At 45.9% G+C, this 12806-nt stretch overlaps 1 protein-coding gene across 1 annotated transcript in view; it reads left to right on the top strand.

Moving 5' to 3' along the window:
- LOC122941921 overlaps positions 1–10616 on the top strand; it is a 42521-nt gene extending 31905 nt beyond the window's left edge. Inside the window, exon 14 of the mRNA XM_044299419.1 lies at positions 9395–10616. Within this exon, the coding sequence (XP_044155354.1) occupies positions 9395–10158 (764 nt within the window). The 3' untranslated portion in view covers positions 10159–10616. The remainder of the gene's footprint in view (positions 1–9394) is intronic.
- The last annotated feature ends 2190 nt before the right edge of the window (positions 10617–12806 follow it).

Consider the following 12806-nt stretch of genomic DNA (forward strand, 5'->3'; position numbering starts at 1 on the left):
AAGCACCTTCTGATACACAGTAGAATTCATCGTGGATTCTATGATGGTGAGCTGACCAGGTCCTGCTGCAGCAAAGCAGCCCCAAACCATGACACTTCCACCTCCATGCTTCACAGTTGGTATGAGGTTCTTTTCTTGGAATGCTGTGTTTGGTTTACGCCAAACATGTCCTCTGCTGTTGTGTCCAAATAATTCAATTTTGGACTCATCTGTCCAAAGAACATTATTCCAGAAGTCCTGGTCTTTGTCAACTTTATCTCTGGCAAATGTCAGTCTGGCCTCGATGTTTCTCTTGGAAAGCAAAGGTTTCCTCCTTGCACACCTCCCATGCAAGTTAAACTTGTACAGTCTCTTTCTGATTGTAGAGGCATGTACTTCTACATCAACAGTAGCCAGAGCCTGCTGTAGTTCTCGAGATGACACTTTAGGGTTTTTGGAGACCTCTTTTAGCATCTTGCGGTCTGCTCTTGGGGTGAACTTGCTGGGGCGACCAGTCCTGGGCATGTTGGCAGTTGTTTTGAAAGCCCTCCACTTGTAGACTATCTTCCGGACAGTGGAATGGCTGATTTCAAAATCTTTTGAGATCTTTTTAAATCCCTTCCCAGACTCATAGGCTGCTACAATCTTTTTTCTGAAGTCCTCTGACAGCTCTTTTGCTCTCACCATGGTGCTCACTCTCACTTCAACAGTCAGGAGCACACCAAACTAAATGTCTGAGGTTTAAATAGGGCAAGCCTCATTCAACATGCAGAGTAACGATCTACTAATTATGTGCACCTGGTGTGATATACCTGTGTGAGATCTGAGCCAATTTAAGAGGGAATACATGTGAGGGTGTCCTATCTTTTTCCTCAGTTAGAATAGGCATTTTTGTAGAATGACATTTACAGAAGATCTTGAAAAGACTTTTCTTCAGTTTTCTTTGTTTAGTTGGATTACTTTAATCTCTCTGTATTGTTGAAACGGAGATGAAATAACCTTTTATTAAAAATGTTACAAAAAACCACATGCTTTCAAAGGGTGTCCTAATTTTTTCACATGACTGTAGATTAGTAAGGGTACTTTCCCACTAGCATTATTCTTTTCTGGCATTGAGTTCCGTCCTAGGGTCTCATTACCGGAAAAGAACTGATCAGTTTTATCCTGATGCATTCTGAATGGAGAGCAATCCGTTCAGGATGCATCAGGATGTCTTCAGTTCAGTCTTTTTGACTTTTTAGGATGGAGATAATACCGCAGCATGCTGCGGTCTTATATCTGTCCAAAATTCCGGAATGCCGGCTCCGGCATTATTTCCCATTGACATGCATTAATGCCGGATCCGGCCCCAAGTGTTCCGGGAAAACGGATCTGGCATTGTGGTCTGCGCATGCTCAGACCGCAAAAAATGTGAAAAAAATAAATGCCGGATGCGTTTTTCCAGATGACACTGGAGAGACGGATCTGGCATTTCAATGCATTTGTCATACGGATCAGGATCCTGATCAGTCTGACAAATGGCATCAGTTTGCATGCGTTTTGATGGATCCAGCAGGCAGTTCCAGTGACAGAACTGCCTGCCGGAATCCTCTGCCGCAAGTGTGAAAGTACCCTTATTCAGAGGATCCTGGTTTTCTTTCAGTAGGATATTAAAAAGGACTGAGACCCAGCACTCTCAAAGTATCGATCTTGGCTTTAAGTGTCTTCTTTGAGACTAATTTGATGAAGTACAGGTGGATACAGAGGTTCAACAGAGCTGAATCTAGACTGAGACCTTCCATTAAGAATTTTATTCTTCAATGGGTCTTCAATTTAGTTCTTTGGGCACTAATGGGGCTACCATTTGAACCCCTGGTCTCTGTCAGTCCAAATACCGCTCTCATAAAGTAGCTTTCTTGATAGCCATTACATTGGAAAGGTGGTTGGGAGAGATCCAGGCAATGTTTATAAAAGAGCCCTATCTAAAGATAATGGATGATAGGTTGACTTTAAGACTCAACACAGCTTTCAAATTTCAAAGAAACTAAGAAATAATGTTGCCCTCTTTCTGTCCTGACCCCAAGAGAATTCCATTCCATTAATGTTAGCAGGACAGTACTCAAATACCTTAAGATTACTATGGATTTAAAAATTGACTCTAGTTTTTGTGTAGACTGTTTAAAAAAACAGCCTGGAAAGCTTTAAAAGATACTATTGGTAGGTGGTTTAGGTCCACAATTGCTGATGCTTATAGAGAGAGAGAGTAAAAAGCCATTGTACAAGAACCATTGCTTCCTCTTCAGCTGCAAGAGCTGGGGCTTCTCTACAACAAATTTGTAGAGCAGCAACTTGGTTTAATTTCCATACATTCCTAAAGCGTTATAGATTACACTTGCAAATAGAGTTGAGCGAACACCTGGATGTTCGGGTTCGAGAAGTTCGGCCGAACTTCCCGGAAATGTTCGGGTTTGGGATCCGAACCCGACCCGAACCCCATTGAAGTCAATGGGGACCCAAACTTTTCGGCACTAAAAAGGCTGTAAAACAGCCCAGGAAAGAGCTAGAAGGCTGCACAAGGCAGCATGTAGGTAAATCCCCTGCAAACAAATGTGGATAGGGAAATGAATAAAAATAAAAAATAAATAAATAAAAATTAACCAATATCAATTGGAGAGAGGTCTCATAGCAGAGAATCTGGCTTCACGTCACCCACCACTGTAACAGTCCATTGTCAGATATTTAGGCCCAGCACCCAGGCAGAGGAGAGAGGTCCCGTAACAGAGAATCTGGCTTCATGTCAGCAGAGAATCAGTCTGCATGTCATAGCAGAGAATCAGGCTTCACGTCAGCCACCACTGTAACAGTCCATTGTCAGATATTTAGGCCCAGAACCCAGGCAGAGGAGAGAGGTCCCGTAACAGAGAATCTGGCATGTCAGCAGAGAATTAGTCTGCATGTCATAGCAGAGAATCAGGCTTCACGTCACCCAACATTGGAACAGTCCATTGGCATATATTTAGGCCCCAGCACTCAGACAGAGGAGAGGTTCATTCAACTTTGGGTTGCCTCGCAATATAATGGTAAAATGAAAATAAAAATAGGATTGAATGAGGAAGTGCCCTGGAGTCCAATAATATATGGTTAAGGGGAGGTAGTTAATGTCTAATCTGGACAAGGGGTGGACAGGTCCTGTGGGATCCATGCCTGGTTCATTTTTATGAACGTCAGCTTGTCCACATTGGCTGTAGACAGGCGGCTGCGTTTGTCTGTAATGACGCCCCCTGCCGTGCTGAATACACGTTCAGACAAAACGCTGGCCGCCGGGCAGGCTAGCACCTCCAAGGCATAAAAGGCTAGCTCTGGCCACGTGGACAATTTAGAGACCCAGAAGTTGAATGGGGCCGAACCATCAGTCAGTACGTGGAGGGGTGTGCACACGTACTGTTCCACCATGTTAGTGAAATGTTGCCTCCTGCTAACACGTTGCGTATCAGGTGGTGGTGCAGTTAGCTGTGGCGTGTTGACAAAACTTTTCCACATCTCTGCCATGCTAACCCTGCCGTCAGAGGAGCTGGCCGTGACACAGCTGCCTTGGCGACCTCTTGCTCCTCCTCTGCCTTGGGCTTCCACTTGTTCCCCTGTGACATTTGGGAATGCTCTCAGTAGCGCGTCTACCAACGTGCGCGTGTACTCGCGCATCTTCCTATCACGCTCCAGTGCAGGAAGTAAGGTCTTTGTCTTTGTAGCGTGGATCCAGCAGGGTGGCAACCCAGTAGTCCGCACACGTTAAAATGTGGGCAACTCTGCTGTCGTTGCACAGGCACTGCAGCATGTAGTCGCTCATGTGTGCCAGGCTGCCCAGGGGTAAGGACAAGCTGTCCTCTGTGGGAGGCGTATCGTCATCGTCCTGCGTTTCCCACCAGCCACGCACCAGTGATGGGCCCGAGCTGCGTTGGGTGCCACCCCGCTGTGACCATGCTTCATCCTCATCCTCCTCCACCTCCTCCTCATCCTCCTCATCCTCGTCCTCCAGTAGTGGGCCCTGGCTGGCCACATTTGTACCTGGCCTCTGCTGTTGCAAAAAACCTCCCTCTGAGTCACTTCTAAGAGACTGGCCTGAAAGTGCTAAAAATTACCCCTCTTCCTCCTCCTCCTCCTCCTCCTCCTGGGCCACCTCCTCTTCCATCATCGCCCTAAGTGTTTTCTCAAGGAGACATAGAAGTGGTATTGTAACGCTGATAACGGCGTCATCGCCACTGGCCATGTTGGTGGAGTACTCGAAACAGCGCAACAGGGCACACAGGTCTCGCATGGAGGCCCAGTCATTGGTGGTGAAGTGGTGCTGTTCTGCAGTGCGATTGACCCGTGTGTGCTGCAGCTGAAACTCCACTATGGCCTGCTGCTGCTCGCACAGTCTGTCCAGCATGTGCAAGGTGGAGTTCCATCTGGTGGGCACGTCGCATATGAGGCGGTGAGCGGGAAGGCCAAAGTTACGCTGTAGCGCAGACAGGCGAGCAGCGGCAGGATGTGAACGCCGGAAGTGCGAACAGACGGCCCGCACTTTATGCAGCAGCTCTGACATGTCGGGGTAGTTGTGAATGAACTTCTGCACCACCAAATTCAGCACATGCGCCAAGCAAGGGATGTGCGTCAAACCGGCTAGTCCCAGAGCTGCAACGAGATTTCGCCCATTGTCGCACTCCACCAGGCCGGGCTTGAGGCTCACCGGCAGCAACCACTCGTTGGTCTGTTGTTCTATACCCTGCCACAACTCCTGTGCAGTGTGGGGCCTGTCCCCCAAACATATGAGTTTCAGAATGGCCTGCTGACGTTTACCCCGGGCTGTGCTGAAGTTGGTGGTGAAGGTGTGTGGCTGACTGGATGAGCAGGTGGAAGAAGAGGAGGAGGAAGCTGAGTAGGAGGAGGTGGCAACAGGAGGCAAAGAATGTTGCCCTGCGATCCTTGGCGGTGGAAGGACGTGCGCCAAACAGCTCTCCGCCTGGGGCCCAGCCGCCACTACATTTACCCAGTGTGCAGTTAGGGAGATATAGCGTCCCTGGCCGTGCTTACTGGTCCACGTATCTGTGGTTAGGTGGACTTTGCCACAGATGGCGTTGCACAGTGCACACTTGATTTTATCGGATACTTGGTTGTGCAGGGAAGGCACGGCTCTCTTGGAGAAGTAGTGCCGGCTGGGAACAACATACTGTGGGACAGCAAGCGACATGAGCTGTTTAAAGCGGTCTGTGTCCACCAGCCTAAATGACAGCATTTCATAGGCCAGTAGTTTAGAAATGCTGGCATTCAGGGCCAGGGATCGAGGGTGGCTAGGTGGGAATTTACGCTTTCTCTCAAATGTTTGTGAGATGGAGAGCTGAACGCTGGCGTGTGACATGGTTGAGATGCTTGGTGACGGAGGTGGCGGTGGTGTTGGTGGTACATCCTCTGTTTGCTGGGCGGCAGGTGCCAACGTTCCTCCAGAGGCGGAGGAAGAGGCCGAGGCGGCAGGAGCAGCAGAAGAGGCCGAGGCGGCAGCAGCAGAAGAGGTAGCAGGGGGAGCCTGAGTGACTTCCTTGTTTTTAAGGTGTTTACTCCACTGCAGTTCATGCTTTGCATGCAGGTGCCTGGTCATGCAGGTTGTGCTCAGGTTCAGAACGTTAATGCCTCGCTTCAGGCTCTGATGGCACAGCGTGCAAACCACTTGGGTCTTGTCGTCAGCACATTGTTTGAAGAAGTGCCATGCCAGGGAACTCCTTGAAGCTGCCTTTGGGGTGCTCGGTCCCAGATGGCGGCGGTCAGTAGCAGGCGGAGTCTCTTGGCGGCGGGTGTTCTGCTTTTGCCCACTGCTCCCTCTTTTGCTACGCTGTTGGCTCGGTCTCACCACTGCCTTTTCCTCCGAACTGTGAAAGTTAGTGGCACGACCTTCATTCCATGTGGGGTCTAGGACCTCATCGTCCCCTGCATCGTCTTCCACCCAGTCTTGATCCTTGACCTCCTGTTCAGTATGCACAATGCAGAAAGACGCAGCAGTTGGCACCTGTGTTTCGTCATCATCAGAGACATGCTGAGGTGGTATTCCCATGTCCTCATCATCAGGAAACATAAGTGGTTGTGCGTCAGTGCATTCTATGTCTTCCACCGCTGGGGAAGGGCTGGGTGGATGCCCTTGGGAAACCCTGCCAGCGGAGTCTTCAAACAGCATAAGAGACTGCTGCATAACTTGAGGCTCAGACAGTTTCCCTGGTATGCATGGGGGTGATGTGACAGACTGATGGGCTTGGTTTTCAGGCGCCATCTGTGCGCTTTCTGCAGAAGACTGGGTGGGAGATAATGTGAACGTGCTGGATCCACTGTCGGCCACCCAATTGACTAATGCCTGTACCTGCTCAGGCCTTACCATCCTTAGAACGGCATTGGGCCCCACCAAATATCGCTGTAAATTATGGCGGCTACTGGGACCTGAGGTAGTTGGTACACTAGGACGTGTGGCTGTGGCAGAACGGCCACGTCCTCTCCCAGCACCAGAGGGTCCACTAACACCACCACGACCATGTCCGCGTTCGCGTCCCTTACTAGATGTTTTCCTCATTGTTACCGTTCACCACAATAAGAAAAATATTATTTGGCCCAATGTATTGAATTCAAATTCAGGCCTTTTTTTTACAGACACCTACCACTATCTGGCTATCTATTTAGGTACCGTATTACACTAATACAGGCACAGCAGTAACGACAGATTTAGCTGAATATTAATTTGAGGCCTAGTATTTAGGCGCTGGGTGACAGGTATAGGTTTACTGACAGAATTAGACTTGCAAATGCACAGTAGCGTGTGTGTGAAGTTATTCAGAATGACCCTATGTGCACCTTGAATCTTATATACCCTTTTAGGGATAGATTTAAAGTAGCTCTGATACAGCAGAAACCACTAAATTAGGAAATTTCTAAATTGGGAATTGTATTTCAACCCAGAACAAAAACTGTGCTTTGACGGACACTAAATAACTTGCCCAGCCACAGCAATAACCACAGATTTAGCTGACTATAAATTTGAGGCCTATTATTTAGGCGCTGGATGACAGGTATACGTTTACTGACAGAATTAGACTGGGATATGGCCAAAAAATAACCAGACTATTGCTGGTAAAATGCACTTGGTGTGACAGCTTGACCCTGATGTAGGATTTAGCCAAAAAACAACCACACCATTGAGGGTTAAATGCACTTGGTGACAGCTTGCCCCTGATGTAGTATATGGCCAAAAAATAACCAGACTATTGATGGTTAAATACACTTGGTGTGACAGCTTGACCCTGATGTAGGATTTAGCCAAAAAACAACCACACCATTGATGGTTAAATGCACTTGGTGACAGCTTGCCCCTGATGTAGTATATGGCCAAACAATAACCAGACTATTGATGGTTAAATGCACTTGGTGTGACAGCTTGACCCTGATGTAGGATTTAGCCAAAAAACAACCACACCATTGAGGGTTAAATGCACTTGGTGACAGCTTGCCCCTGATGTAGTATATGGCCAAAAAATAACCAGACTATTGATGGTTAAATGCACTTGGTGTGACAGCTTGACCCTGATGTAGGATTTAGCCAAAAAACAACTACACTATTGAGGGTTTAATGCACTTGTTGGCAGCTTGTGCTGGCGCGCCACAAGACACAAAATGGCCGCCTATCACCCCAGAAAAAAGTGACTGAAAAACGCTCTGGGCAGCCTAAAAACAGTGAGCAATTCAATAGCAGCAGTTCAATCATCCACAGCTGCAGATCGATCTCTGAATGAAGTCTTTTGGAGGAGTTAATCACTGCCTAATCTCGCCCTAACGTCGCAGCTGCAACTTCTCCCTATACTGATCAGAGCAGAGTGACGGGCGGCGCTATGTGACTCCAGCTTAAATAGAGGCTGGGTCACATGCTGCACTGGCCAATCACAGCCATGCCAATAGTAGGCATGGCTGTGACGGCCTCTTGGGGCAAGTAGTATGACGCTTGTTGATTGGCTGCTTTGCAGCCTTTTAAAAAGTGACGAACACCGAACCCGGACTTTTACGAAATTCGGTACGAACCCGAACTATACAGTTCAGGTTCGCTCATCCCTACTTGCAAAACTTCTTCTCCAGGCCATTGTCGCTCCATAACTACTAATCTAGGACGTCTCTAGGTGGTGCTGCCATGGTGACAAAATGGGAATTTGCTATACCTATAAACTGTTTCCATTAGTCCTCCATGATTGCACATATTTTTATACCTCCCTTTGTTTCTGCTTGGTGTATGATGGTAATGCACAATACATTTCTTGGTTTGGCAGATTATCATTGATGACTGTAGTCATTTAGTAAACACTGGTGGGAGGTTCTCGGCGAGGCGGGTCAAATTTAACCTTGGTCTGTTCCAGCCCCTAAAGAGATCCAGCCCCTAAAGAGATCAAGGTGGTACCATCATAAGGGACTCATGGAAACCAAATTGCCAGTAAGAGTAATTCACATTTTTTGTGTCTAAGTGAACAGTTGCAGTGATGGCCTACTGCGTTTATCATAGATCTTTCTGGGCTGTCAGACAGCTAACTCCCAAGATATAGGAAATTGGTGTCAAGAACGCAGAGTTATGAAATCTGAGTATGGAAACTCTAGCGGCAGGCTTTGGAAGATATAGAAGTTGGTCCCTGGCCCGCTATGTTTTCTAGGTTACCCTGGGCATATACCATGTTAAAATAGTCATGACATGCAGTATTTATAGGGTATTACTAGGTACACAAGCACTACCAATTCCTGCAGCAGCATCTCCCAATTATGTGGCCTTACTGGGTTCTACATGGTAACATATAACAGTAACAACACTAGTTTTACATTATTGCAGGGTTCAATGCGATCAAGAAGTAGGCATGCTACCTTATCACCTTTTGGCCGCAAGCCCAGGGCTCCAACATCAGCCTATACTGCCCAGTAGACCAGGCAGCAGTGGCCGGGGAAACCGTGACATATACAAAATAAAAACAAGAAGAGGGACACTGATTGCAAGTATTTCCTAATTTAAAATAAGCAGTGAGCTTGTCATTGTAGACTGGTTTATTCCTCAAAGGATTCCACGTATGTGTGTCAAAGAGATATCGCCTAATAGCTCCGACTTGCAAATCCTTCATAATTCTCCACTGAGAATTTCAATAGAAAAGTGTAGAGATCGTCAAGAACATGAACCTATGAAGAAGTGGAAAACTGGAAGAGAACAGCCTTGTGCCTGAACATCATCTACTGGTCCTTGCTCTGAAGTCTTCCGCTAGATTGTGATCTGTTTTCTCACCACTGTCTTACATTAATAATTGAATTTTGCTCTATACTTTGCAATTTGTATTAAACTTTTTCTATAGAAATGGATATGGTTATATTGCTCACAATAATAAAATCCATTTTATTCTTGCAGATGACTGTACCAGGAGCTCAGATGGACATTGGATTACTTTAGCTTTGGATGCAACTGCTCATGATATTACCCAAGCAACATATGAAGCTATACCCGCACCCCTCAGCCCAGATTTTTCATTTGATCCAATTCCGCAGGCCCAATCTTCTGATTCATCACAGACTGTAACTCAAAATAAAAGCGGTAGAAGTTCTGACACGAGAGCTGACACGAAGATTAAGTTGTTTTCATGTTCAGAATGCGGAAAATCGTTTAACCATGAATTAGAACTTCTTCAACATGAGAGAAGCCACACAGGCGAGAAGCCGTTTTCATGTTCGCAATGTGGGAAACGTTTTGCTTTCAAAAAAACTCTAGTTGCACATGAAAAGATGCACATTGAAGAGAAGGCACAGAGGAGTCACACAGGGAACAAGCCTGTCTCATGTCCTGAATGTGGGAAAATTTTTCTCAGAAAATCAAATCTTCTTAAACATCAGAGAATTCACACAGGAGAGAAGCCATTTTCATGTTCTGAATGTGGGAAATTATTTATCAATAAATCAAATCTTATTACACATCAGAGAATTCACACAGGGGAGAGGCCATACGTGTGTTCAGAATGTGGGAAATGTTTTACTCAGAAATCGGATCTTGTTAGACATTGGAGAATTCACACAGGGGAGAAGCCATATTTGTGTACAGTATGCGGAAAATATTTTTCTCGGAAAACATATCTTTTTGATCATCAGAAAACCTTTCACAATGGAAAAGGACATTTATGAATGTGGGAAACATTTTACCCAAAAATCACATCTTTTCATCTTCAAAGAACTTAAGCAGGGATGTACTCATTTTTTTTTTTTTTTAACTAGCATGTCATGCAACAGAAAGGAAAGGCAATTAAGAGCAGTAAATTATAATTATGAAATGTATGCATTTGAGAGGTCCTTGACTGCCGTGGGCCTACAGGTGAACTTTCTGTTAGTTCGCAACTCAAAGGTATTATCCGGGTTCAGAGCTGAACCCAGACATACCGTTATTTTTGCCCAGACAGCACCCCTAAGGGCTAGCATCGGAGCATCTCATCCTCCGATGCGCTCTCTTGCCCTGCGATTGCGCAGGGCACGGGCTCTTTTGTTTATCATAACACACTGCCGGGCGGAGGCTTCCTCCCAGCAGTGTGTTCGGTGACGTCCTACTGACTAGGGCAGCGCTAAAGCCCACTTATCAGTGCCGGTGATGTCACTGGGCTTCCTGGCAGCCCCATGGAGAGCCCGGTTCGTTACCGGAACTCCTAAAAATGCCTTTGCCCTGAGTGATTTAGCACAGGGCAAAGGAGAGCATCAGAGCATGAATTGCTCTGATGCTTAAGTCAGGGGGGCTTCCTGGGTGAAAATGGGGATATGTCTGGGTTCAACTCTGAACCCGGACAACCCCTTTAAATCCCAGATAATAACCTGTAGCCACCACAAGAGGGAGCTTGGTGAAAAGAGATTTTTACAGTTTGCATTGAGCTCAATGAAAGTCATTTAATCCTATACTGTTTGGGAGAGGTGAAGGAATTAGAGCTGTATAGAGGAGATTTGGCAATGTCAGTTGTCTTGTGTAAATAGATTCAGAGATCATGGTGTTCAGAATGAGCGCCATATTCATAAAGCACCTGCTCTACTTTTTACAACATAGGAGTTGGAGAAAGTACAATTTTGTAAAAATTAAGATTTGTGTACCAATAAAAAAAAATATTATATCAGAAAGCTCACAGAAAGTCAGTTTTCCCATGGGGTCCAAAAATGTTGTTGTATGCCCCTGACAGTTACAGAGAATTTGTGAAATGGCTAAAAATACCTGGCAAACCATAGAGTAGTGAAGCCTGTATAGGACTGAAGAAGACCAAACTTGGCCAAAGCTTGGCCATCTGTTTTGACTACACAAAAAACAGACACCGCTGTAGTGAAAGCATAGTCAAATTTCAAGTCCATGTGGAAATGGATGTAGCACAGATGGGTCATCAATATTAGATCGGCAGGAGTCATACTTCCGGCACCCCCGCCGATCAGCTGCTTAAAGAGAAAGCCACGGCGAGCGGTGTAATTACAACTATGGTGTCCCCATTCACGTGAACAGACAGAAGTTGTCCTATAGAGATGCCATAGTTGTAATTACACTGCTCGCCACTTCAATTGTGACAGCGAGCAGGTAAACAGAGAAGGCAGTGCTTGTACAAGCGCTGCTTTCTCTTCAAACAGCTGATCGGCAGGGGTGCCAGGAGTCAGACCCCCGCCGATCTGATATTGTTAACCTATTCTATTGATGATCGATAGGTCATCATTATAAAAAAGCGGACAACCTCTTTAATTTAGTTAAAATGGTTAAAAGTTTGTGCTACCCCCACCTCTATCAGGAATTTCTGTGATTACTTCTCCTGACAGCGATACTTTACCAACTGTATCTTTATTACCAATAAATCCTTATATAGATCCTTGCTCATTCCTACTTTTGACTGACATCTGGATGAGGAGGAGGCCTCTGGATGAGAGACCCACAAACTGTAGGATAGGGCTCTACCACTGTTTAGAGTGAGGTAATAAATCACTTACTAGCTGGCAGCAGCCCCTTCTTTCCTGAGATTTTTGTGTGTGAGGCTGGACATGAAGAGGGGCTACAAGACATAAGAGGGAGGGTGAAGGGCAAGAGAAGTTAATTGCCCACAGAAGCCCAATAAGAAGAGTATCTTTAATTCAATACATTATAAAGTTTATTATATTCACTTGTACTGTTTATTTCTGAAAACTTGTTTATTACTGGAGGTACACTATAATGGTCCTAAATCTTGTTACTAATCATTAATAAACATCTGCTTGTAAAACCTCTATGCTTGTGTTTGAGCCAATCATTCTTCATCCTTTAGATGTTGCCACAGAACTAATGGAGGTGCAGTGGAGCTTATAGATTTATGTTCCAGAGAGAGAGATGATACCCAGTCCTTTCTTGCAAGTAGGTGCGAAAAACCTTTGATGCTTCAGAAAGGCATTTCTGCAGGATGTTAAAAAGGTTGTCCGGTCCTAAAATCAAAATTCTTTTTATGTGCTCCTAACACCCCTCACCATGCCTACATATGCCCCCAATACCAGTTTTTCATGTCTGAGTTTTCCTTCTCCCCTAGAAGACATCACATTATCCTGGCAGATCTGTTTACCTTGTTCCCTTCTTGTTTTGTTGAATACATAACTTTATTGATACACAAGCCTGGCTGCACTTCACAGTGATGAGTCACAGGATGGCCACGCCCCCCACAGTGCTTTGTCTGCAGCAGCCACACCCACTACAACTCATGTGTCCATCTTTCTACACCCAGACAGGAATCTACTTCTCACTCGGTGTCTAAATCCCATCACTGACCATTCACAGGTTCTGCCCTGACATGTGTACC

The sequence above is a fragment of the Bufo gargarizans genome, chromosome 6, assembly GCF_014858855.1.
Source record: "Bufo gargarizans isolate SCDJY-AF-19 chromosome 6, ASM1485885v1, whole genome shotgun sequence".
In the NCBI taxonomy this organism is placed as follows: Eukaryota; Metazoa; Chordata; class Amphibia; order Anura; family Bufonidae; genus Bufo; species Bufo gargarizans.